The sequence below is a fragment of the Capricornis sumatraensis genome, chromosome 19, assembly GCF_032405125.1.
Source record: "Capricornis sumatraensis isolate serow.1 chromosome 19, serow.2, whole genome shotgun sequence".
Taxonomy (NCBI): domain Eukaryota; kingdom Metazoa; phylum Chordata; class Mammalia; order Artiodactyla; family Bovidae; genus Capricornis; species Capricornis sumatraensis.
In genome coordinates, this window is record NC_091087.1 from 54,699,646 (window position 1) to 54,727,062 (window position 27,417).

General features: G+C 35.3%; 1 protein-coding gene across 1 annotated transcript in view; it reads left to right on the forward strand.

The window, feature by feature from the left end:
* The window catches only part of MIPOL1 (mirror-image polydactyly 1), a 295,160-nt gene that overhangs the window by 135,997 nt on the left and 131,746 nt on the right, over positions 1 to 27,417 (forward strand). Inside the window, exon 9 of the mRNA XM_068991389.1 lies at positions 3,652 to 3,759. Coding sequence (XP_068847490.1) covers positions 3,652 to 3,759 — 108 coding nt within the window. The remainder of the gene's footprint in view (positions 1 to 3,651; positions 3,760 to 27,417) is intronic.

Below are 27,417 nucleotides of genomic sequence, written 5' to 3' on the forward strand. Positions count from 1 at the left end.
TTATCTCTTTGGTTTCAGTTTTTCATATAAACTTTGGTCTACAAGTACCCTCCCTCTCCCCTCCCAGTCTTTTCAGAAAGTGAGAAAATCTATGAAGAATAAAAATTTCGAGGAAACCAAAAAAGAAAGAAAGGAAACCTAAATAGTTACAAACATACCAGTTAACTAGGGATCTAAGACCAGGTATAGAACTCCAAGGCTAAAAACTTGAATTTTATTGCCCTTACAAGGGTTAATGATTGGACTACTTGTGATGGGACCAGACCCTTGCATGTATTTCCAGAATCATAGAAAGACCCCCTTTTTAGTATAAGAGAATCTAGGGGAAAAAAACCACTCACTGGTTTAGGAAAGGACATGGAGGTTTGTCTTTGGTCTTGACTGAGCAAAAGGCTCAAGCATCCTGAGCAATTAAAGGGTTGGACAGTCAGTGTACTAACCATCATGATGAGAATTCACAAACTAAGACATTTTCATAAACATCTGTGCTAGATGAGTAAAAACTTGGGGTCGCCTTGCAAGAAACAAATGCAAAACCAGTCTGGACAATTCTTCCTCACACGGGTGGACAAAACTTCTACAAAAAAGAATTCTCTGTGTAAGGAAACAGTCTACTATGAAACACAATTAAAAGAGTTAGACCATTTAGAATTTGAGATAGTAGGAAAAAATGAAAGAGTTATGAAACTTGTGTGTTTAAACAGAGACATCATTAAGTAATACATATAAAAGAAGAGCACTATGAAAAGTAGATGGACAGAACTGAAAAGAATACAAGGAAATATTTAGAACTGAAAACTAGTCATTACATTAAAAGATAAGTGAACAGACAAAGGTATGGACAGAATTGAAGGTAGAATCAGGAGTCTCAATTCACTAATGAATGATAGATGCTCAGAATTCACACACATAGAGAGAAATGGATATAAAAGATATGAAAGGAAAATTAATAAATCCAATATATGACCTATAAGAGTTTCAAAATGGGAACTGGGTAACAATTCAAGATATAACAGCTATGAGCTTTTTAGTTTTGAGAAGCATACAGAATATGTAAAAGATTAAATAAATCTATCTCTTTGAATATAAAATGGAAGAACTCCAAAGTTAAACTACAAATTTTAAAGCAACCATTGAGTAAAGACAAACCTAAACAAGAATGATTATTAGACTAATATTGACCTCACATTAGCAACAATAGATGCCAGACTGAGACAGAACAGCATCTTGAGAGTACTGAAGATAGAACTTGTGTCATAACAGTTCTATCCAGTAAAGAGTGTCATGAAAACAAAATAATCACCTTTTCAGGCAGAATGTCTCACTAAGAGATTTTTAAAAGCTATTCCTTTAGAAAGAGGGACTTGAACCCAGAAGGAAAGCTCAAAGGGTTTGATAGGGGACTTACCCCTATTCTTGTATGAATAGATAATTTTGTATAAGCTATTTCCAAAAATAAAATAAGTAAACTTTGTGAGGGTGATCCAACCTTGATAACAAAACTGGAAAGGATAGCCCAGAGAAGGAAAGATACAGGTCAGTTTCATTTCAGAATATGTACCCCACAATCTGATATATTAATATAAAATACTTGGAAACCCAATTAACATATATTTTTCATATGCATATACACATTCAAATGGATGTAAACCATATGTAACAAAATGCATCTAAGTGGTTATATGATAGAAGAATTCCTGTTAAGGTCACGAGCAAGAGCGGAAGAATAACCACCACTTTTTTTTTTTTTTTGGCTACATCTAAAATACATCCAAAGTCCAACTGCTGTGCACTACCATCATCTCTCTCCTGCACTGCTCAGTAACCTCTCAGCTAGGCTCCTGCCTCTTGTCCTTGCCTTCCTTAGAATCTATTGTTTACATTGCAGGAAGAGTGAGCCTATATTAGTATGAGGCAAATCGTGGTACTTCTTTGTTCTAAACCCTCCAGCAACTTTCCCACACACTCAGAGTAAAAGCCGTGGTCTATAATATCTCAAGGCTCTTCTGATCTCATCTCCCAGTGTTCTGTCCCTTGCTTATTTCATTCCTGCTGTATTCTTCCCCTTGTTAAAACTCAGAAATGCTAGACAAGCTTCTACTTCGGAGCCTTTGCACTCAATTGTCCTTTTGCTTGAACCACTGCTTCCAAAGTTCTGAAGACTTACTTCTTTGTCTTCTTGGTGTCTTTATTGAAGTATCTTTTTCTCAATTTAAATTTTCTCCTATTTAAAGTCATAAAAGATTTCCTTCCTACTCTTTTGGTATTCCCTATATTTCTTATCTATTTTTCCATAACATTTTCACCTTCTATCATGGTATGTATTTCATTTATTTTATTGTCTCTTTTCCCATATGGAATATGAGTTCCATGTGGGCAGGGATTTTTATCTGTTAAATGCCATTCCCCCACCATTTATAATTAAATCTAGCACAGGATAAGTGCTTAATAAATATCAATAAATAAGTGAATATCAAGAGTTTGGTAAGACTTTTTCTTTTAAAAGAATTTGTATGTTACTCAAAGTTGGGAGATACCGATACAGATTGCTGAATAATATTGAGATCAGGGGCAGAAAATATTAGAGTAGTAAGAAATGCTCATTTGGATTATGACTGCATCTTGATTTTGTATCATAATCATGATTTTTAATTCATTATGACAGCTAACACTTGCTGGTTAATGCAGAAGTAACTGTCTAATTCTCGAACTAATAGGTGTACTTACTTATTGGTTATTAAATAGCCTCCTTTAAAAATAAACTAAGGAGTGATTTTTTAAAATATTTTACTGAACAATAGATTTAGTAATTTATTTCTTTACAGATCACCCTTGTATCATCATATGGTTTTAATATGAAGCATATCAGTTTTATATCCCATACAGTCATTGTGAAAATGTTTGACATATTCATATTAAGATCTCATTTTCAAATGATATAACATTTTAATGATTTTTTGAATGTAGATGCTTCTGTTAGTTCACTTATGCTTTTGTTTATCGTTTCCTTTTTACTTACATTTTTATGTATTCCCAATAGGTCTGTGTCATTTCACATCTATTTTATCACTTGTTTTACATACAAGTAAGGTTTAGCCAAAATAGGATTAGAAACAGTTGTTTCCAAGTCATGTAGCATTCTGTGGCTATTGTTTTTTCTCAACTGTTTCTTTAGATAGTTCTAAAAATATGAAAATCTCATATATATTTTTATGATAATTTTTATTTTAAAAATTAATAAAAGTTCCTCACAGAATATTATATTGTAGTTTATTTAGAACCTACTATCATTTTTAGAAGTATACTTTTAATTCAGCCAGCAGATACACAGTGAAAATCATTTGGTCAATGAAGAAAATAATATTAAATGTACTTTAATCTTAATTTTACAAGAAATAGGTATTTTTCTAATTTATATGATAGCATTTAGATTAATAAAAGTAGAAACTGAAAATTGCAATTGAATGTGCCAGAGAACTGTACGCAATATTATTTTGTTCATTTTCAACAGTGCTTTTAACTTACTATTCTTATTGCAAAGGATACTTTGTCTTTTAGAGAGTAAGATGGTATTATTTACATCAATTCATGTGGGTTTGTGAAAAAAATGCCGTGACTCCTTTACTTAATGGGATTCTTTCCCTGTGGCAGTGCAAACGGCTAGAGCAGGAGCTTCATCATCTGAAAGAGCAGAAGCAGACTTCAGCAAACAACATGAGACATCTGACTGCTGAAAACAATCAAGAACGTGCATTGAAGGTAAATCTCCATTCCTTCTTGCAGGCAAATTAAGGTTGTAAGCCCTTGGTGCCAGCTTTCTGTGCTGCATATATCAGTTGTGTACATTTCAGCAGAAGTGAGCTGTGCTGTTTGCCAACAGCCCCTTCTTTAAACACAGATACAGCACCCTTCTGTCACGGTATTATTTTATTTCGTGTATGTGTACATGAAAACAACATATTTTCTGAATTTCAAGTGGTGGTATATTAATAACTTTAGGTTCATGCTCATTGTGTTTGTGATTTCAAAGTACGTTGTTACCTTTAGTAGTTAAGAAAAAGTGGCCACTCTGAAAGAAAAAAATACATATTGGGCTTTTTCTTTGCATCAATAATTATTACAGTAATTTTCTAAATGACTTATAATATTAGTGTCCCACAGAATTGACACTCCTTGAAAGGTACATGAATATGTTTGGGAATTGAAAGAATGCTTAAAATGTTACCTACAGCAAAAAATGAAAGAAAGAAAATATATTCTATTAGAACTTGAGACAAGTAGAGTATATATCATGACAAAAGTTCTGTTTGATTTTAGTATAGATCCTATAGTTATGCAAAAGGACATTATTTCAATTTAACTAATTGTCTTGTTTTCTTTTTTTTTTTCTTGTTTTCTTAAGATATTTTTCATTCTCTCTTTTGTCTTTGCCCTGGTTCCTAGCATAATGCCTGTGACATAATAGAGGCCCCTTCCCTCAGGGTGCTTACGTTCTCATTAATGGGTTAAAAATAAAAACACAGCATAGCCACAGGAAACAAAACGTTCATCGTTGTTGTTAATGGCACAGTTAAAGAAAGACGTGCTGTCAAGAAGATTGTATTGTACTTTGTTGTCTTATATTCATTTCTTGCTGCAGATTATAAAAGAACATCATGTCGTTAGAAGGGTAAGTCAGTAAACCAGAATCATCAACCAATGTTGAGGAAAATGGTGACATTTGATGTGGAAATATTTTTAATCTGTTTATGAAGTATGAGGTTTGGTTGAAGACGGATTTTTCTACAAAGTAAATTTAGCTTCATTCTCAGCAGTGTGTGTGTGTGTGTGTAATAACTTTGCTATTACTATTTAATGCACTTTTCTTTTTTCTCTCAAATTTATAAATAGACCAGAACAATAAATGGGAAAGAAAAGAATTGTAGGTTGCTATGATTATTTTTCAATTACCCCAAGGAATTTTCTATTGTATGAGTAAAATTAAGCATATAATTACTTAGATGTATATTTGCAAATCAAAGGTAACGTTCTTTTAGAGAGAGCCTCCATCATGAGTGTTAGTTTATCAGCCTTAAGGGACAGGTATTATGTGCTCTGTTTGATATGGCTATCAGTATTTAAAATAGGACCTAAAATAAGAATTCTAGTTTGTTAAGTTAATAATAATTGCATGATCTTTATTCTGGCATTTTTGTTTGTGTATTTATGTTAAATTGAATTAAATGATAGCTACTATGTGTGGAGAGAAAAAGATGCATAGTTCCAAGAGATTAGTAAAATTAGAAGGCAAATTGTAGATCAAAAGAAACCCGTAAATTCAACACAAAATAAAAATAAACTCCCATAAAATCATTCTTTAATTATCTTGTGCCATAATTCCTCATAGAAAACCTTTAAGTTTATTACAAAAATTAGGTCATTTATAATATATCTTGGAGAAGGCAATGGCACCCCACTCCAGTACTCTTGCCTGGAAAATCCCATGGATGGAGGAGCCTGGTAGGCTGCAGTCCATGGGGTCACTAAGAGTCAGACACGACTGAGCGACTTCCCTTTCACTTTTCACTTTCATACACTGGAGAAGGAAATGGCAACCCACTCCAGTGTTCTTGCCTGGAGAATCCCAGGGATGGGGGAGCCTGGTAGGCTGCCATCTATGGGGTCGCGCAGAGTTGAACACAGCTGAAGCAACTTAGCAGATAATATATCTGCTTTATTCTGACTCATTTTTTAAAAATTTTTCTTACCTTTCCGAGTCTTTATTCTTCATTTGGTTCTTTTATTATTACACTTCATATCTTTAAATTGCCATGTAAAATATGAATAATAATAAGTTTATTACCAAGCTGTTTGATGAACAAACTTTCTCCTTTCTAAGCAATATGCTTATCTCTTAAAATACATTTACAGGTGTCATTTTAAAAAAATGTTAACTGACAATATTTGGCTAGTATCTAATGAAGTTGAGGAAGAATTTTTAAACAGAATCTCTGTCTCTAGTAGATTTCAGTCTGCCAATAATATTTCTAGTATTTTAACATAAGTGGTACTATTATTAATATCACTGATACAGGTAATATAAATTTGAATCAGATGATAGCTGAATTTTTTGTGCTTTATTACATTGCATTATGCTGTAATTCTTAAAGGAAACAGTCCTCCAGATATGTTGGAAAAAAATCAAAGTTAATGGTTCTACATTACATAGAACTTTCCAAAGTGATGACTGTGGGAAATAACATGATTATTATACATGGATATATTATATGTGGATACTTTTTAGTAATCTAGTACCATTTGAATGATATCTTTGTTTATCCTAAAAACCAGGAAATACTTAGTAAATTATTTTTTGTGATAAAGCATAAAATAAGAATTTTGTTGATCCTTAAATGCATTGTTTTTGAAGTAGTATAGAATGGTGGTGATTTAGTCACTAAGTCGTGTCCGACTCTTGCGACCCCAAGGACTATAGCCTGCCTGCCAGACTCCTCTGTCCATGGGATTCTCCAGGCAAGAATACTGGAGTGGGTTGCCTTTTCCTTCTCTGGGGAATCTTCCCGACCCAGGGATCGAACCCTGGTCTCCTGCATTGCAGGCCGATTGCTTACTGACTAAGCTACAAGGGAAGTCCAATCATGGAATATATACTAGCTAAATTTGGTAGCTTGACACTGTTTCCCTACTTTTACAATATTTAAAATTTTCCCTAATAATAAGTAGAACACAGTGATACATATAGGATGAAAGGCTAAATTTATACTGACACTAATCTATACCCTGAAAGTTACATAAATTAAAAAGATAGCTTATTCCTTCATTTAAAATAAATTTTGTCCACTATTAAATTTATTTCTCGATGAACACAGTTTTGAACATCTAATGATTTTAAAGTAAATTTAGATTAGCCATAAATATTCAGGCACTAGATTTAATAAGAAATGTCATATAAATTGCCTTTCTTTCCTGTTTGATTTCATTCGCTTCCCTTGTCACATATCTTTAACCTCCTACAGTTGGACTTCACCACTGTAATTCCATTGAAACAGACTCTTTCTTAAATTATATGTAACCTCTGATGGTTAAACCCATGAAACTTATCATTTCATATCCTGCTTAGTATCCCAGTAAGCCTAACTGGAACACATTTTCATCTCACTGGCCCCTGCCCTCATGAATTACCTTCCTATAGTTCTTTGCTTTCATATCCTCATCATTTTTCTTTTCTTTGATTGTTATTCTTTAGCTTGTGCCTTTTTTCTACCAGTTCCTAAAGTATAAATATTTCCCTAAGTTATGTGATTAGTCCCCTACTTTTTGTTTCTTAAAGAAAAAAGAACAACAGATTTTTTATTTTAGAGAAGTTTTAGCTGCACAGCAAAATCAAACTAGAACTCCTTCACACTCAGTGTTCCATATGTTCAGATGCCCTCAGCATCCAGTATAGGAAAGGTACATTTGTTGCAGTCCATGAACCTACATCAGTGTAATCCACAGTCTGTAGTTTACGTTAGGGTTCACTTAGACTTTGATGCTGGGAGGGATTGGGGGCAGGAGGAGAAGGGGACGACCGAGGATGAGATGGCTGGATGGCATCACTGACTCGATGGACGCAACTCTGAGTGAACTCCGGGAGCTGGTGATGGACAGGGAGGCCTGGCATGCTGCGATTCATGGGGTCGCAAAGAGTCGGACATGACTGAGTGACCGAACTGAACTGAACTGAGAGTTGTACATTCTGTTGATTTTGAGAAATGTAAATAAATATTTACTAATATCATTGTAGTATAACAGAAAAGTTTCACTGTGAAAAAGTATACAGAAGAGTTTCACTCCAAAAGTCCTCTGCGTTCCACCTATTTATCCCTCCTTCACCTCAGCACCTACCAGCCATTAATCATTTTACTGTGTCCATAATTTTGTTTTTTCTAGAATGTCATGTAGTAGTTCTGTGCACATTGGTTTCTTTCACTTAATAATAATTTAAAGTTTATCCATATCTTCTGATGGCTTTATACTTCATTCATTTTTAGAATTGAATAAATTTCCATTATTTGAATATACCACAATTTATTTATTCACCCACCTATTGAGGCACCTTTTGGTTGCTTCCAATTTTGGGCATTTATTTATAAATAAATCTGCTGTAAGCATCCACATGCACATTTTTCTGTGGATGTAAGTTTTCAACTCATTTTGGTAAATACAAAGAACTATGATTGCTGAATTGTATGGTAAAAGTATATTTAGTTTTTGAGGAGATGCCAAACTGTTTTCCCAAATGGCTATACCATTTTGGATTTGCTAGTTATGAATGACAGTTTTTGTTACTCCGTATTCTTGCCAGCAATTGCTGTTTTGTTTATTGTAGGCTTGTCTTTTCTAATTTCATTCCTGCAACATCATCTGTCATTTGTGTCCTAACGACTGCTTTGTCTGCCCTTCCACTTGGATATCTTAGTGTCTCCTTTACTTCAGTAAACTTCAAAGGAAATCCTGAATTTGACTTCCTAAGTCCTCTCTTCAACCTGGGAGGAAGTCAGGACCTGAGCCAAACACTATTGACTCTATAACTTAACATTTATTCTCAGTTATATTCTCCTTTGTTTGCCTTTACAGCTTTATAGAAGCTGGAAAAGTTAAACACTTTGTAAGCTTTTCTTTCTGCCAGTGAGACATAAAAGGAATTCTACAGCAGGGATGAGAGAAGAAGGAAGAATCAATTTTATAGGTGTGAAGTTGGGGCTTCCTAGGTGGTGCAGGGGTAAAGAATCTGCCTGCTGATGCAGGAGACAGAGATGTGGGTTCAGTCCTTGGGTCAGGAAGAGCCCTGGAGTACAGAATGGCAACTCACTCCAGTATTCTTGCCTGAAAAATTCCATGGACAGAGGAGCCTGGCGGGCTACTGTCCATGGAGTCGCAAGGAGTCGGACATGTACAACTGAGCACTCTCACACACAAACACACAAATGCCAAGAGAAAAGTATGTTAATCAGTTGGTCATGTCTGACCTTTTGCGCCCCCATGAATGACAGCCCACCAGGCTCCTCTGTCCGTGGAGTTCTCCAGACAAGAATACTGGATTATTCTTGGAAATACTTCTCCAGGGGAACTTTCCAACCCTGGGAGTGAAACTGGGTCTCCTGCCTTGCAGGCAGATTCTTTACTATCTGCCTGACCAGGGAAGCTGGCCTTTAACATCATTGAGCCTCTTAGCAAGTGAGCCACTTGGAGAACTTTTAAGTCCCTATGTGGTCATCTATACCCTGACCTATTTTTCTAGTGACATAATGCTATATATTTTAAATCATTCTTAACAATTTTCTATTTACTTACAGATTGATTAGTCTGTTTTTGTTTAGTTGTTCAGTCATGTGTGACTCTTTGCAACCCCATGGACTGCAGCACACCAGGCTTCCCTGTCTTTCACCATCTCTGTGAGTTTGCTCAAACTCATGTCCATTGAGTTGATGATGCTATGCAACCATCTCATCCTCTATCACCTTCTTTTCCTCCTTTTGCCCTCAATCTTTCCAAACATCAGGGTCTTTTCCGATGAGTTGGCTGTTTACTTCAGGTGGCCAAAGTATTCGAGCTTCAGTGTCAGGATCAGTCCTTTCAATGAATACCAGGGTTGATTTCCTTTAGGATTGACTGGTTTGATCTCCTTGCTGTTCAAGGGACTCTCAAGTGTCTTCTCCAGTATGACAGTTCAAAAACATCAATTCTGTGGTGCTCAGCCTTCTTTATGGTCCAACTGTCACATCCATATATGACTACTGGAAAAACCATAGCTTTGACTATACGGCCTTTTTCAGCAAAGTGGTGTCTCTGCTTTTTCATATGTTGTCTAAGTTTATCACAGTGTTTCTTCCAAGGAGCAAGCGTCTTTTAACTTCCTGAGTGCAGTCACCATCTGCAGTGATTTTTGGAGCCCACGGAAATAAAGTCTGTCACTGTTTCCAATTTTTCCTATTTGCCATAAAGTAATGGGACCTGATGCCAGTATCTTAGTTTTTTGAATGTTGAGTTTTAAGCTAGCTTTTTCACTCTTCTCTTTCACCTTCATCAAGAAGTTCTTTAGTTCCTGTTAACTTTATTGATCAGTTAACTTCTATTAATTAATGGTATTCCCATACTCCTAGCCTAATATGTAATTGACATACTCTTCATATCTTTCAAGCTCTCACCTACTACACAGTGACAGAACATCCAGTCCTGTCAATTCTGCAACAGTGATTTCTTTTCTATTTTACTCTCCTTTGTATTATCATGCCTTGACTTTATTTCAAGTTCATGATCCAGAAGGTAACAGTACCTTCCAATCTAACTTTTGTCCCCTCAGTTTCTCACCTTTGTAATCATTGTCACACTTCCATTAGCTGTCATTCTAAAACATGTGACACTTTTCTACCCCAAAACCTTTAGTAAGTCTAACATTTTCAGCAATGAAAGAAGACATATATTCTGAATAACCTTCTTGATAAAAACAATAAAAAGGATGCCTATTACTTTAAGAATATTTTACAAAATTACTGAGAAGACAAGGAATCTGAAAAGGCTTAAAGCAACATGGAAATAGAAAAACAAATGAACAAACATCAAGTGATTGCCTGAAGTCATCTTGACCCTCAGTGCTTTTGTCAAATGGTGGTGAATTTGAACTTTGAATTTTAAGGACTACAAGGACAAGACAAACAAAACAGAGCCCAGGGCCTATTTAAACCAGAATGTAATGAAGATCTTTTCCCGAAGCTGGTATCTTAGATGGTCACACCATCACTGTTTAGGTGAACAAGAGTCAAGCCCTTCATGCAAAATATGAAAGTAAGAAAACTTGATTTTCTTACTTTGGAGAAGCTTACTGTGGAGAAGCTCACAAAAAGTCTCAAGAATTCATCTTTTATAGCTAGCTTCACGGCTGGTTTAGAATCACACCTGTTGCCTGAATTCTTGCTATATGACTTCCTGACAGTAATAATGGTATAATACCTTAAATATGCTAAAAGCAAAAGGGGGACTAATTCCTTGAATATACAGAGAGAAAGCAGCTATTAACGATTGGATAAATAAAAGAACTGCAGTTCCTTTTCATTGTTTGGTTTCTGCCATACAACAACATGAATCAGCCATTGATATACCTATATCTTCTCTCTCTATAACTTCCCTCCCACCTCCCACCCCTCTAGGTTGTTAGAGAGCCCTGGTTTGAATTCCCTGAGTCATATAGCAAATTCCCATTGGCTGTCTATTTTACATAAGGTCATGTATATGTTTCCATGCTATTCTCTCCATTTATCCCATTGTCCCCTTCCTCCCTACTCTGCAAGAATTTGTGGTCTTGAATTATTTCAAAATAATACATTGTGAAAAATTTTTATATGTTCATTGCAGCCAGTGAAAAAGTGCTAAGATACGTAAAGGAAATGTTAATAATATTTCCTCTCCTCTCTCACAGTTTCTAGACCTGCCAAATTAATCTTGACTAGGAATTGCAATAGATACCCTGCTTGACTTTTACCTAATTTTAATGAGAATGGATTCTACGTTACACCAACTAGTTGTCATACTTACCATGGGATTTTATATTTCTTTTCATAATTTAGAGTCTCACCTGAATAGTTCCAGTATATGGATCATCTCTGAGTCTGGTTTTGTGGTTGCTTTGTCTTTTGACATGTTTGTTGTTTTGCTTTTACTTTTCATGTATCTCATAATTTTTTCTTTTTTAAATGCTAGACATTGCAGGTAGAATGGTGCTGCTTCTATCAGGCCAGTAGTGTGGGTATTGAGTTGATCTACTCAGGAGTTGATCTGAATTTGGGTTTTGTTGTTACGATCACTGTTAGTGCATCCTAAGTTTCAGGTTGTTCTCAGAATGGATTGCTGTTGGCTTTTTTCTAAGGATAGAAGTGCAGTGCTGGAGGACTTTCTCAGTGTTCATCTTCCACCCTTCATTTTCAGTTGATGCTGTGTACTTACACCTCGAGGGTATCTCACTGTACACTCCTGCGCTTATCTAGCATTTGTATGCTGATTTTTACCATCTGGTGCTGAAGAACTGAAGAGTTTTTCTGCTTCTATCTTACACAGTCCCGTTGTGATTGGACTGTGGGGTCAGGCTTTCTCAGGATTCCTCTCCATGGGAGCCAAACTCTGACTTGTATCTGTGACAGGTATTGTAAAAGAGAGACATTCATGCCCCTCTCTCAATGTAGAATCTACTTATCTAATGATATTGATGTAGGGTCCTGGGCCTGGATCTATTTCTTGCTGCTCACCCAGGAATAGAAAGAATTCTTTCTTCTACCACTCCCAAGCAGAGTGTGTGTGTATGTGTGTGTGTTTTTTTCCTGTGTCCTGAAGTTTACTGTCCTTTTAGCTGTGTATGGCTTTTGATCTGTTTACAGAAAGGGCTGGTGTTGGGATAGAGGGGTGGGGTGGTTTGTTCCTTTCCATAGCAGCAGTTCCCTCCCCAACATCCCCTGCATGCCTGCATCACTGAGGGAAGCTCTCTCTGGTTTTCTACCCTGTCCTTAATATTTCTCATGAGCACCTGGTGGAGATCTATGGGGAAATATCTACCCGTAGGTCCAAGTCCCCTTTTGTCAGGAATTTCCGAAGATTCTTTGTGATAGCTAACCCTTCTTCCCGTGCTCTACTCTGAGTCAACTAGACTGTTGTATCCCATTTGCTTTCCATGCTTCTCCCTCCTTGAAGTTAAAACTGGTTTTCTGCTGAGCTTAGTTGTCTGATGAGCTCAAGAAAAGGTATGGCTTTGTGCCTTATTCAGCTTTTCTTACTGTCAAAGTGGAGTGACAGCTTGTTCCAGCTTTCTGCAACCTAGGCATAAGCATTACATCTACTGTTGGACTTTGATATTGTTTTTTCATATTTAAGTAGCTTCTTTCTAGAATTTTTTAAAAGTTCTTATTAGTAGATGTGTTTTATTGAGTTCTTGGATGTTGAACAACTCCTTGAATAAACTGTTGGATTTGTTTTGTCATTGTTTTCCTGGGAATTTTAAAAATTATAATTGTCTGCCCTCATATAGTGGAGAAGGCAGTGGCACCCCACTCCAGTACTCTTGCCTGGAAAATCCCATGGACGGAGGAGCCTGGTAGGCTGCAGTCCATGGGGTCGCTGCGGGTCGGACACGACTGAGCGACTTCACTTTCACTTTTCACTTTCATGCATTGGAGAAGGAAATGGCAACCCACTCCAGTGTTCTTGCCTGGAGAAACCCAGGGACGGGGGTGCCTGGTGGGCTGCCGTCTATGGGGTCGCACAGAATCGGACACGACTGAAGTGACTTAGCAGTAGCAGCAGCAGCCCTCATATAGTACGTAACTGAGTGTCAAGTACTCTTACTCCATATAGTAGTAAGGAATTTACTTAGAGTGGTAAAGTATTTAGACCTTTGAGATAGCACGTACAGCTGTTTCTAATTTTATAGGGTAATAAACTAAGCAACACGTGTTAATTAATGTGACCCATGTTAGGAGTAGTAGTTAGAGGTGTACCTTAGGTCTGAACCAAGGCTATTGATCTCCAAAGTTCATGTTCTCGAATATAAATGAAAATTACCTGTTTTGTTTGTCAGTGAGTGTGGATTTTTTTTCATATATTCAGGGATTATATGTGAGACTATAAATAGTCAGGTGTATTTGTTCATGTTTTTTGTCATTTTTTTCTGTTGGTTTTTCTTTGCTTTCTTTTGGTCCTTTGTCCATCAGTCTTGTGGTTTTGTTTTGCACCGTTTTGTTTCGTTTTGCATCTTACAGCTTTATTGATAAGTATTTCATATACAATAAAATTCACTTGTTTACAGTTTACAATTCAGTGTTTTTTGGTGTATTTGTATATTTGAGCAGCTATAACATAACCACAATAGTAATTTTAGAACATTTTCAACATTCACCTAAAACATCCTGTACATTTTTAACTATCATTCCTCATTCCTGCTAACATCCTCTCCTCAGTCCCAAGCAACCACTATGCTACTTTCTATTTCTACAGATTTGCCATTCTGGAGATTTTTTATAAATGAAATTATAGGAAATGTGATTCTTTGTGACTGGCTTCTTTCACTTTACATATATTTTCAAAGTTTATTCATATTATAGCATGTATCATCCTTCCTTTTTCTTTGATGCATAATCATTGTACAGATATACTATAATCTGACGATCAGATTATTAGCTGATGGACATTTAGGTTAAACGTTTAGACCTTTGACCAATTTTTAATGAATTTTTAGGTATTGTATAAGGTAGGAGTCCAAATACTTTCTTTACATGTGTGTATCCAGTTTTCTCTGCACTATTTGAAAGACTGTTTTCCTCCCTACAGAATTATCTTGATGCCTTCTCAAAAGTCAGTGATCATAAATACAAGAGTTTAGTTCAGGACTCAGTTCTGTTTTATTGATCTAACATATCTATCTCTATGATGGTACCACTCTGTTGATCACTAGCTTTGTAGTAGGCATGTCATCTAGACCTGAGTTCTTCAGTTTATTTTGGCTTATTTGGCTGCACCTGTTTTGATGTTAATGTTACTAGCTTAGTGAATGACCAAAATTTCTGCCTTCAGCTGTCATCTTGGCAAGTTTAAAACTGCATGAGAATGATCTTGTCTTAAGTATTAAATAGAATCAAATTTAAAAACCATGTACTCTTGGTAACTTTTTATTACAGTGAATTTGTAAATTGCTTTTTCAATAGTTTCACTATATTTATCTAGTTTTTATTTTTCTTAAGTCAGTTTTGTTGGTCTGTATTTTTTTCTAGGAAATACCCTTTACACGTCTCAGATTAGATATTATAGAATTGTAGATAATTTTCTCAGTTTTTGAATTTCTTCTGTTTCTCTGTGTTTACTCTTTCATCTGTATTGTGGCATATATCTGCTTTGTCTCTCCCTTTCTCTTTTTTCTTATAAAGTCTTTCCTGGGCTTTATGCATTTTATTTTCTTTTAATAAATTCTTGGTTTTACTTCTCCTTTCAACTTGATAAAGTTTCCATTTCTGTTTTCCTTTTCACTCTTTATTCCATTTCATTCTGATTTTTATAAGTTAATTAGCTTATCTCAGTCTTTTTTAAAAAAATAAAATTGTAAGGCTATACACTTTACTCTTGACTATAAGTCCAGCTATGTCTATAGTTTTGGGAGGGATCAAATGTTCATTTTTTTCACGAGTTGGTTCTGATTTTTTTTGTTTGACCCAGGATAATTTAGAGAATATAATTTAAACACTTATTTTTTAAATGTATTAATGTTTTATTTCTTTCTGTGTAAATAATCCACTTTGAAAGATATCATCGATTAAATAAATAAATTACAGTCTCTGTTCAGTGTATGAGGTCAGTATATATTCAGTTGAACTCAATTTATGCTTCCACTATAATTGCATTCTTACAATTTTCTCATATTGCTAGGAATTTCTTGCTTTATCCATTTGTCTGCTCTATTCTTTGTTATATAGATATTTATAACTCTCTTAGGCTATGCATATACATCATTATATACCATTCCTTTTCATACTGCTTACAGCTTCATATCTTTAAGTATACGTTTCTGATATATGTATTAGTGCCATTATCTTGGTTCATTCTGACTGCTATAACCAAAATATCACAGACCGAGTACCTTATAAATAGCAGATATTTATTTCTCACAATTTTGGAGGCTGGAAAGTCCAAGATCAGGATACCAGTATGGTAAGGATCTGGTAAGGGCCTTCTCTTTTTCTCATAGCTGGCACCTCTCACTGTGTCTTCTGGTGGCGGAAGGGGCAAGGGATTACTGTGGGGTCTACATCAATACCAAGAACTCTCTATACTCGTGACCTAATCACCTCCCATTTCAAAGGTCACCTTTCTAATACCATCATCTTTAAGGGCTAAGATTTCAGCATTGAAATTTTGGAGTGACAAAAATTCAGACCGTAGGAACTAGTTTTTCTTCTTTCTTTTGTTTTTACATTTGCCTAGTATAAAGGTACTGTTCAACAGTAATTTTGCTACTCAGAATTTTTTCACCCTTCACCTGATTTTTATAACCTTTGTTCTCTTGTAAGAAACAGACTTTCCTTATTCCTCACATGTGGTTTGGCTGGTGATAATACCTCTGTGGCCTCAGGTCTGACAGATCAGAATGTCAGATTCTCCTGGCCACAGCAGTTGCTTCAGAATCAGGCACGTGTACCACGTGAAGCCAATGATTCCAGACCTTTTTTCTCTGTGTTGTTATGGATTTAATATAAACAAAAATGAAGTAACTCACCAAATATAAAGATCTTTCTGCATCTGTAAGTACAGATCTGCATCACCAGTTTGTTGACTCTGTAAATCCCTGTGCTTGATACATACCGTGTAATTCTGTCTTCTGTTTAGAACATTTTCATTCCAGCTACTCAATATCATAAGCAAAACTTTGAAAAATACTCTTACATGTACATCTTTCTCTTAGAGCATGTGACCATACAGTGGGAAGTATAGTGGCAGGAGATTACTGGAGAAGGGGGAGAATGATACCAGATTTTGTACAGGTTGCAGTTCAAATCTCTGAAGTAGATGAGAGTATTCAGAGGTCAGATTTAGAAGAAAAGATATATGAAACAAGAGTGTATTCCAGAATCTCACTACTGATGCACAGAAATAAATGGTTCACAAAAGAGACTGAGAAGCGAGTCAGAAAGATTACCAAGAGGTTGTGTTATCATAGATTCAGAATAGAATAAAGTTCTGTGCATGGAGTAGTTCACAGGGTCAAATTCTACAAAGTCAAATATAATCACAAGTGTCTGATCTGGCAACTAGGAAGGCAATGGTACCTTTGTTGTTGCAGTTGCAGTTCAATGGTTCTGATGGTAGCCTTCGATCTAGTAAATTGCAGAGTTAATACATTTAAGTGGGGAAAAGGTAGATTATTTTTTGAGGAGCTCTTCTGTGAAGTGTAAGTGTAAGGGTTATATGAATATAACCTGGAGGAAGAGTTAAAGAATGGAGAGAAGAACAGTTAACATATCCTCAAGCATTCTCCTTTTATAAGATCTCTGATATATGCCTGTCTCGCCCAAAGCTAGCTAGTAATGATCTGTATTTGTTGTTGTTCAGTTGCTAAGTTGTGTCCTACTCTGTGACCCCAGGCTCCTCTGTTCTCAGCTATCTCCCAGAGTTTGCTGTTGATTGAGTTACTCATGCTATCTGACCATCTCATCCAGTTCAAAAAGATTGTTAGGTTCAGTTTAGTTCAGTCACTCAGTTGTGTCTGACTCTTCGTGACCCCATGCACTGCAGCCCACCAGGCTTCCCTGCCTTTCACCAACTCCTGGAGCTTACTCAGACACATGTCCATTGAGTTGGTGATGCCATCCAACCATCTCATCCTCTGTTGTCCCCTTCTGTTTTCAATCTTTCCCAGCATTAGAGTCTTTTCAAATGAGTCAGCTCTTCCCATCAGGTGGCCAAAGTATTGGAGTTTCAGCTTCAGCATCAGTCCTTCCAATGAATATTCAGGACTGATTTCCTTTATGATGAACCGGTTGGATCTCCTTGCTGTCTAAGGGACTCTCAAGGGTCTTCTCCAACACCACAGTTTAATAGCATCATCTTCAGCGCTCTGCTTTCTTTCTAGTCCAACTCTCACATCCATACATGACTACTGGGAAAACCATAGCTTTGACTAGACGGACCTTTGTTGACAAGGTCTCTACTTTTTAATATGCTTTCTAGGTTGGTCATAACTTTTCTTCCAAGGAGCAAGTGTCTTTAATTTCATGGCTGCAGTCACCATCTGCAGTGATTTTGGAGCCCCAAAATATAAAGTCTGTCACTGTTTCCTTTGTTTCCCCATCTATTTGCCATGAAGTGATGTGACCAGATGCTATGATCTTAGTTTTCTGAATGTTGAGTTTTAAGCCAACTTTTTCACTCTCCTCTTTCACTTTCATCAAGAGACTCTTTAATTCTTCTTCACTTTTTGCCATAAGTTTGATGTCATCTGCATATCTGAGGTTATGGATATTTCTCCCAGCAATCTTGATTCCAGCTTGTGCTTCATCCAGCCCAGCATTTCTCATGATGTACTCTGCATATAAGTTGAATAAGCATGGTGACAGTATACAGCCTTGATATACTCCTTTCCTGATTTGGAACCAGTCTGTTGTTCCATGCCCAGTTCTAACTGTTGCTTCTTGACCTGCATACAGATTTCTCAGGATACAGGTCAGGTGGTCTGGAATTCCCGTCTCTTGAAGAATCTTCCGCAGTTTGTTGTGGTCCACACAGTGAAAGGTGTTGGCATAGTCAATAAAGCGGAAGTAGATGTTTTTCTGGAACTCTCTTGCTTTTTTGATGATCCAGTGATGTTGGCAATTTGATCTCTGGTTCCTCTGCCTTTTCTAAATCTAGCTTGAACATCTGGAAGTGCATGGTTCACGTTCTGTTGAAGCCTGGCTTGGAGAATTTTGAGTGTTACTTTGCTAGCGGTTTGATGATAATTTAATCATTTGGAATCAGGAAATAGAGAGGACACGACAGTGAGCTTTGAAATCTGAGCCAAAAGATCCCAAGGTAGGTTTAGGGCCAGGCAGACTGCTGTGCACTTCCCTGGTGGCTCAGCGGTAAAGAATCTGCCTGCAATGCAGGAGACCCGGGTAGGGAAGATCCCTTGGAGGTGGGCATGGCTACTCACTCTAGTATTCTTGCCTAGAGAATCCCATGGACAGAGGTCCTGGCAGGCTGAGGTCCATAGGGTTGCACAGAGCCAGATGCTACTGAAGTGACTAAGCAGCAACAGCAGCAAACTGCTGTAGGGCATGGGTACTCTGAAGTTATGAAATAGCCAGTTGGAAAAGTTGGAGCCAGTATATCAATTTATTAAAAAGTATGAAATTCTGAAGAAGAGAGGTGGTTCTTAATAGTATTCTGTTACCCTGTAGGCTTGCTTTTCCACACAATAAATGTTTTCTTTCTTTATAATGGGCAAGACTCTCAGCTAGACCGGGTTTAAAGTCTGCACACCAAATGGAGAATTGCTATGACACATTCATTATAGGCTCTCTGAAAGGAATGATTGCATTAAAGGGTGACTCTGTGGATTACTGCACCAAGTATAGCCAAATCATCAAAGCCTGTGTAAGTTCATCAGGTACACCAAGACACAGTAAAACTGATGTGATTCAGATGAAACAACTGTGAACTGTTCGCTCTTCCATAAAAGGAATACTGAATTACTGTGGGAAACTTCTATGGAGATTGTCAGAGGCAAACCCCAAATACAATACTTGTAAATATTTACATTTAATTGCTCCTAGGATTGGCTACTAATGTTTTTGTAATTTTGATGTTCGTCGTAGTATTTTAACAATTTGAAGATATTATTTTGACAAAAAATGATAGAAATATAAAATTACCTTGCATGCTTCCCTATTGTTTTATATATTTTATAATATAAAAAATTAATCAAAATGAGCATTTGAATGAAGACATACCCTTTCAGTAGGAGACTGAACTTTAGGCACACAGGCAGACTCATCTTTTTGGGAGCTGGCTTTAGATAGATCCTGGAGTCTTTCTCCAGCCTTTGGACCTAGTATTTCCCTAACTGAAAAATGCTCTGCATCACCTGTTGCCCTATTTCCTTTGCCCAAATAATACCTACTCATACCAACTTCAGTTTGGCCACAGTCCTCTTGTCTCCAGCCAAACTGGAGAAGGATTTGGGTAATAGAATCAGTTCAGTGCAGTCTCTCAGTCATGTCTGACTCTTTGCGACCCCATGGACTGCAGCCCGCCAGGCTTCCCAGTCTTTCACAAACTCCTGGAGTTGGTGATGTCCATCGAATTGGTGATGCCATCCAACCATCTCATCCTCTGTTGTCCCCTTCTCCCGCCTTCAGTCTTTCCCAGCATCAGGGTCTTTTCCATTGAGTCAGTTCTTCACATCAGGTGGCCAAAGTATTGGAGTTTCAGCTTCAGCATCAGTCCTTCCAATGAATATTTAGGACTGATTTCCTTTAGGATGGACTGGTTGGATCTCCTTGCTGTCTAAGGGACTCTCAAGAGTCTTCTCCAACACCACAGTTCAAAAGCATCAATTCTTCAGCGCTCAGCTTTCTTTATAGTCCAACTCTCACATCCATATATGACTACTGGAAAAACCATAGCTTTGACTAGGTGGACCTTTGTTGGCGAAGTCATGTCTCTGCTTTTTAGTAGGCTATGTTGGTGATAGCCTTTCTTCCAAGGAGCAAGTGTCTTTAATTTCATGGCTGCAGTCACCATCTACAGTGATTTTGGCGCCCAAGAAAATAAAGTCTGTCACTGTTTCCATTGTTTTCCCATCTATTTGCCATCAAGTGATGGGACTGGATGGATAGTAGAATGAAATTGTTTTAATAACAAAATAAGTACTGACCTGAAAAGAAACGTAATATGTGAGAAACTCTTCAGTGCTCTCAGGACTTCCTTCCCAGTCTTTCCTAAGGCTGCCCACATCAGCAGTCCTCCTTTCCCCTTGTCCCAGGCTCTCCCTCATCATCTCCTCTCTTTTTCTCCTGACCTATTGGCCTTTGGTATTACGGTGACCAAGAAGGTGTAAAAGAGCGGATGTCCACCATACTTTCTTGGAAACAGTACCCTGGGTACCTTTAAAGGCAATGAAGGTCCAATTGATTGACTGTTAGGTACTGAGTATAGGTTCATAACAGGCATATATCAGAATCATAAGAAGAATGGTCGCTATTTAAATCTGGGCCTGACATAAATCATGCTGAATTGGAATATCTTACATGGTGTTTGAGAACTTACTGTCATAGACTTGGTGTTTGGACATAAAATAGGGACAAAATAATGTCCCCAACCTTCTCTTATGCCTGTGGATTTCTTTATTTCTGAAGATAATGTTTGTTTCCTACCAGTGGTATTTTTTAATGTTGTTCATTGTTGGTTAGTCGCTAAGTCATGTCTGACTCTTTGCAACCCCATAAACTGCAGCATGCCAGGCTTCCATTCCGTCATCTTCTCCCTGAATTTGCTCAAACTCATGTCCATTGAGTCAGTGATGCCATCCAACCATCTCATACTCCATTACCCACTTCTCCTCTTGTTTAATGTTAGTTCTGTTTGATTTTCTAATTGATTGCAGGATTGGGCTGGTATCAGTGTTTTTGTGGTATTTTAAATGTGTTTTTTGGTATTTTAAGGATAAGCTAGATGAGACTACAGAGAGACTGCTGGCCAAATAAAATTTTTCTGTTTCAGTTTTTGCATTTCCAGCAATCAAATTCTATATAAGATTATACCTAATAGTGATTTGAAATGAATGACAGGTTCTCTTGTGAATTGCAGTGTAGTAATACTGTGAAAAGTGTAGTGAAAAATCCAGATGGTTTTTTAAACTGTGAAATTTAATTTGATGGATTTTTAGTATTACATGTTCTTTCTAAACTAGAATATATACATATATTAAAACATTAGATTATCAAATACAATTAATCCACTCTGGCTACTGAGGAAGTTGTTTCTGATTTCAGACGTGATGCTGGAAAGCAGTTAAGTCCTTCATGAGAGATTACATACAATTTTCAATAAAAGTATTTTTAACAGTGTAGTTTTCTGTACCAAGCAAATCGTTATTGTAGTAGCATTTTTGGCTTGAGTGGTTTTTAGACACATAGTTTTTAGTGTAATGCATCTATAGAATGTGGCATATTTAACTTATTACTAATATTTTAAAAACTAACATTTTATATAAATTGACATAGCTACAGTATGTCTTCTATATCAAAATAACTTTATTGTGTTGTTCAGTGTTGGCTAGTTTTTCTGTTATGTTGATGCATTAAAACAGATATTAAATTTTATCATTAATTCAGCGCCTGGTCTCTCATCAAATCCCCTTAATTACAAATTGACTCCAAGGATTAGACAGCATGGATTTTAATTTTAACTGAAACAAAAAAAAAGCATCTTGAAGAATCACTCTTGCCTAGTGCCTCGTAGACACATTTAAAAGATCCATAATTTATTGCTTAGTGTTTAAAGTTGAATACAATACAAAATATACCAACATTTTTTTCTCTTATATTCATATTAAATATGTGTTTTAATATATATTTCATAGTCTTGAAAAAACTCTTGAGTATTTTTAGATAAATAGCAGCTTCAGAAGTTTTGATAACTTGTAACCCTTTCTTTAGAAAATATTAACTTTGAATATTGTACAACCATAACTATATCTGAATGATGTATATTTTCCTTTATTTCTGTTTCCTTAATAATTTCACAAAATCATGCAGTGTGATTTTATATATTCCATAGAAGTCTTTCCAGTGTAATCCAGTGTCCTATTTCCAGTATTTGTAGTTTATAACTATTTTGTTAAATCTTTACTTCTTTTGATACTTGCTATATTAAGTCCAGAATCATTTTTGTGCATTTTACTCTGAAGATATATGAGCTTTCCTATCCTTCTTTGTAAAAGTGCTAGTTCTTTTTGATATATAATTATTCATTTAAAGATAGAACATCAATTCATTTTTATTAGAATAAGAGGATAATGAAATGGAATCATGATTACAGTGATCAAAAAGTACATTTGTCCCCTATATTTTTTGTTTCATTATGTGGTGATCAGCTTTTAACTCTGTGTTCCCTCTAAAAAAATTTACTTATTATTCTTAAAAGATTCTGGAACCTATCTTGTGATAGTTGTCACTTATGTTGAATTTATCTAGATCTATAAGTTTTCAAGTAGTCAATTTACTTTATAAAGACCAAGAGATAATTATTAATAAACCCAAAGTTTTCTAAGGTATATCATTTTTTAATAAATTCTGTTGTGTCAATTACCTTTACCTTTTGAAAGTTTGTAAAATATAAATAATTGTATTCTTTCCAGTTAGTGGATATTGTTTATCTTATATTTTTGTAAATTGATTTTTAAATAGTAGTCCATTGTGGGCTTTTGTGCTGTTGCTATTAAACTGGATTTTTATATGCTGGAAGGTAGCGTCCAAATGAGCTCAGCTCATCATGGAAAAAATAAATTGCCTAGAAACAGATTGTTTACGTAATATTAGATGGTAATATAAACCAACAAAAGCAAGGAAATTAACTTCTAAGGCTGACACAGTGCCCTTTCCTTGCTCCTTTGTGCCTGTAGGTATCATGAATGTGTTGTAATACCAAAGTACCGTGGACTCAGTTCAGAACTGTCAAACATAATTCTAAATTTCTTTACTTTGTTGGTTTATGTCACAACTTAATATTATTTTGTCCCTTAATACTATATAATGTCCTTCACATGTGAGATGAAGCAATGCATGGGTGCATCTGAACAAAATGGAAAAGTTTGTTTGCTTTTCTCTCATTTACAGTTGATTGCCTCTGATTAACCATTATCATGCTGCTCTAATATAGTTCTTTAAATTGTGAAAAAAGGTAATAAAAAATTATAAAATATCAGGAAATTTTTGAAAAATGTAGTTACTGATTTTAAAAGTGTTATTTATTCTTAATTTTTTTTCCCATTGATTACTTTTTGTTTTATCATTTTCTTGTCATCTTGAAAGGCAGCTATCTCTCTGTTGGGGCAATGAGAAACTATTAGTGTGTTATTATAAATACCCAAGTATACAAGTATGATTTCACAGAGAGTTCTAATATGAGTTGCAGAAAAGAATTATATGTGGAATATCTACTTCTAGAGTAGAACTAAACCTCTCAAAGTAACCTCCAGGATTTATTTGGAAACTGTTAGAAACTTGGCCACTCTTTTAAGAGCACCTATTTCTTGATGATTATGGTAAAACATAAAAATGAATTCACTTAATTTTTATATTCAGTAGTTGGTCGCTAATCAATTTTTAATGTGTTATCTTTGCTTTGGGATCTCTTTTATACAATTATGGAGGGACTTTTAACACTAAATATTTCAGTGTTAGAAAATTTATTTCTTTTATGAATATGAGTTCCATATCTACAGCAATTTGGAAATTATTTTCCTTTCTGTTTTTCTCTGTAAACAATATCTACCCTTTTTAGATATCCATTAAGATAATTTTCTAAAAGAGAATTACAGATTTTCAAGCTTTGAATATTTCTTGAGAACAATCTTTCCTTGTACCAAAGATACTTGACTATTTTTTTTTAAAGATTCTTATTTATTTCTGATTTGTCTGTTAAACCTTACAGAAGGTCACATACTTTCTGTAAAATTATACAACAGAACAAACTCTCTAATGTGGTCAAACAAAAGATCTTGCTCTCAGAAACTAAAGTACTGTGAAATATGATGGTAGCGAAGTGGTTTAAAGTGAGGAAGGGTGATCAGTCTTTATGAAATTTTATTTTTATTTTATGCAAGTAATGTTTAATTGGCTACATTTAAAAGCAGTGAAAAAATGCTCTATTTGCTAGAGATTTGCAAAACAATACTTTAAGCTCTAACTTATTTTGAGGTGTTGAAAGATGAAACATTTGACATTTTCTTTTCGGGCATTGCTTTAAAAAACAGAGGGCGGGAAAGAGGCGTTGCCACATCAGAGTTAAGGGTGTTTGTGGTTGTCCGTGACAGCAGCTCTAGTTTTAAAACACCTGTGTTTACTTTAGAGCTTTTCAGAGTCTGCCTGAAAGTGGCCTAAGAATGGCACAGGCCTTCATGATGGCTAGGGTTTTTTATAATGCAGAGACAGAACTAAACGTTATACTTCGATGTTCTGTTGCCGGCATTTACTTCTCTTATTTTATATATTTTATCTCTTCATATAGTTACAGGTGTGCATCAGATGATGCATGATTTATAATCTATATAATGTATAGATTATACTATATGAAAGCCATTTGTTTTTATAGATATGTTTTGCTTTTTGTTCACTGATTGATAAGGGTTGGCGAAAAAGTCTTCAGTGTATTATACAGTTGTATTTTCATTCACAATTTAAAGAAGTTCGTGAAAATACTTTTTTAGAGAGAAATGAATGTGGCCTAATGTGTGTTACATTATTTTGTTATTATCTTTAGTGGTTTGAATATAGGTTGATGTTTCAGTTTGCCCATCATTTCCTAGCTGGTCACTGTTTCCAGTTTAGGAACATGTGCTTTTTAAATGATTTTGTACATTTCTTATAATTTTGTAGTATTTCAAATGACATCTACATATTGTATAATCTTTATTATTCTCCAATTGAGATATTCTTAACTATGAGAATTTAATCTAACAGAGTTTAGTTTTTACTGAATTGTTTGTTTCAGTATTTTTTTGTTTTCAAACTTAATTATCAAATATCATATACTCTGTGATGCATTCCTATAATATTCAACTTCTTAACTGTAGTATCAAGACATTTCCATGATATTACAGTTAATATCAAGCCTCAGTAGTGTATAAAGGAAATAATTTTGTCTTTTGGTAAGAGATAGGTGTTCTTTGTTTCTCCATATAACTGGTTTTTAACATTTTATGTACTTAAACCCTGTTGAGAAGCCAATGCCAGTTTTGAATCTTTTCCCTTGAAAAATACACATGCACAGAAATTTGCATATAGGTTCAAGTTTATTTCTCACCCAACCCCATCCATGTGCCTCAGGATAAGAGCCTTATTCTAGGTCTTATTTTCTCTAGATAGTGGTATAGACAGTTGTTAACCTAGAGTATCGGAGAATCAGAGTCAAATAAAGTATTAAGTACTTAGTACAAATCACTATGTTAGAAATTGAAAAACATAAAGCAGACATTGATTTTACCAGCTTTAAATATAAATAGTATTTTAATGATATACTCCAAATCCTATGATGGCTATACATTATGTTAATGTCCTAATCCCAGTACCTCAGGAAAATGATAAAATAAAAATGATAATTGCCTCATTTTTCTAGATATAAGCAGTTGACAATATACCTATTACTTTATTGAAAGATAAGTCAACTAATATCATCACATAAAAGCTGCAAAAAAGAATGATATTGTACTTCAAAAGTATAGGCATCCCTCTAGGTGGCTAATGCTTCCTATGCACAGTATACTAAAGGAATTACATGTAATAGTGTGTATCACCTGAAAGATAATGAAAACTTGAGGGAAATAACTAATAATTGAGTTGTTAAATATGAAAGAATTCAGAAAAGGTAATTTAAAATGTTTGAAACAGGAAAAGCAGCAAAGTTATTTTAAGCGGCGTTAAGTTATGTATTCAGTTGCTAACTTGTGTCTGACTCTTTGTGACCCAGCACAGGCAGGGTTGATTGCAGCATGCCAGGCTCCTCTGTCCTACACTATCTCCCAGAGTTTGCTCTAATTCATGTTCATTCAGTTGGTGAGTTATATGACAAATAACTAAAATATTTTAATAATGATTTATAATAATACTATATTGTGTATGGTTTTACCTAGATCAGGAAAATGGTTTTGGTCAGATAAAACTGCTGAGAGAAAGGATAATTTTATTTAAAATCTTTTATTTTTATTCTTTTCTGTGACTACTGATAAGGAAGTAAAAGGGAAAAAAGATTCTCTTAGTGCTGTAAGTACATTTGTTTCCAGAAACTCTCAAATTGCTTAACTTAACTCCTGAAACTTGATACAGGATTTCCATGGGGTGTGTCAGTTTTGTCTTGGTGGCAGTTCTTGTTAGATAGTAGTTACCTGTCTCTGACGTAAGTTTCAGCGTAATTCATGTGTAGCCATTCTGTGTTATATAAGTTTCATAATTCTTTAATAAAAACTTTATGGGTGTATCTGTCTCAAGCACACTTCCAATGTCCCTAGTTGTTAAGACCACAGTTCTCTCTCTCTCTCTCTCTCTCTCTCTCTCTCTCTATATATATATATATATATATATATATATATATATATATATGTATACACACACACACACAGCATTTTTCCTGAATCTTAAGTTATTAGTCCTGTGTTTGGAATGTTTTTATTATAAAGCATTGGGTGTTTTAAAATTCATATTTCTCTAAAACTAATATTTTCCAATATAATTTTAAAGGGGAAATGGGAATACTTTAAGATCCAAAAGATTTCTAAAAATTAAATGAGACTTAATATAGAAATTAAGACAACTGGAATGAGAGAAAGCCAGATATATGGCTTAGAACTAAGCAAATATATAATATAACTTGGAGAATTACGTATTATCTTATGTTCAATTTTGAAGTAAACGTGAAGAGAAAAAATACTGAATCAATGATCAGGAAAATCACTAAGTAACAACTATGCACTCATCTCACATGCTAGTAAAGTAATGCTCAAAATTCTCCAAGCCAGGGTTCAGCAATACATGAACCGTGAACTTCCTGATGTTCAAAGCTGCTGTTAGAAAAGGCAGAGGAACCAGATATCAAATTACCAAAATCTGCTGGATCATCAAAAAAGCAAGAGAGTTCCAGAAAAACATCTAT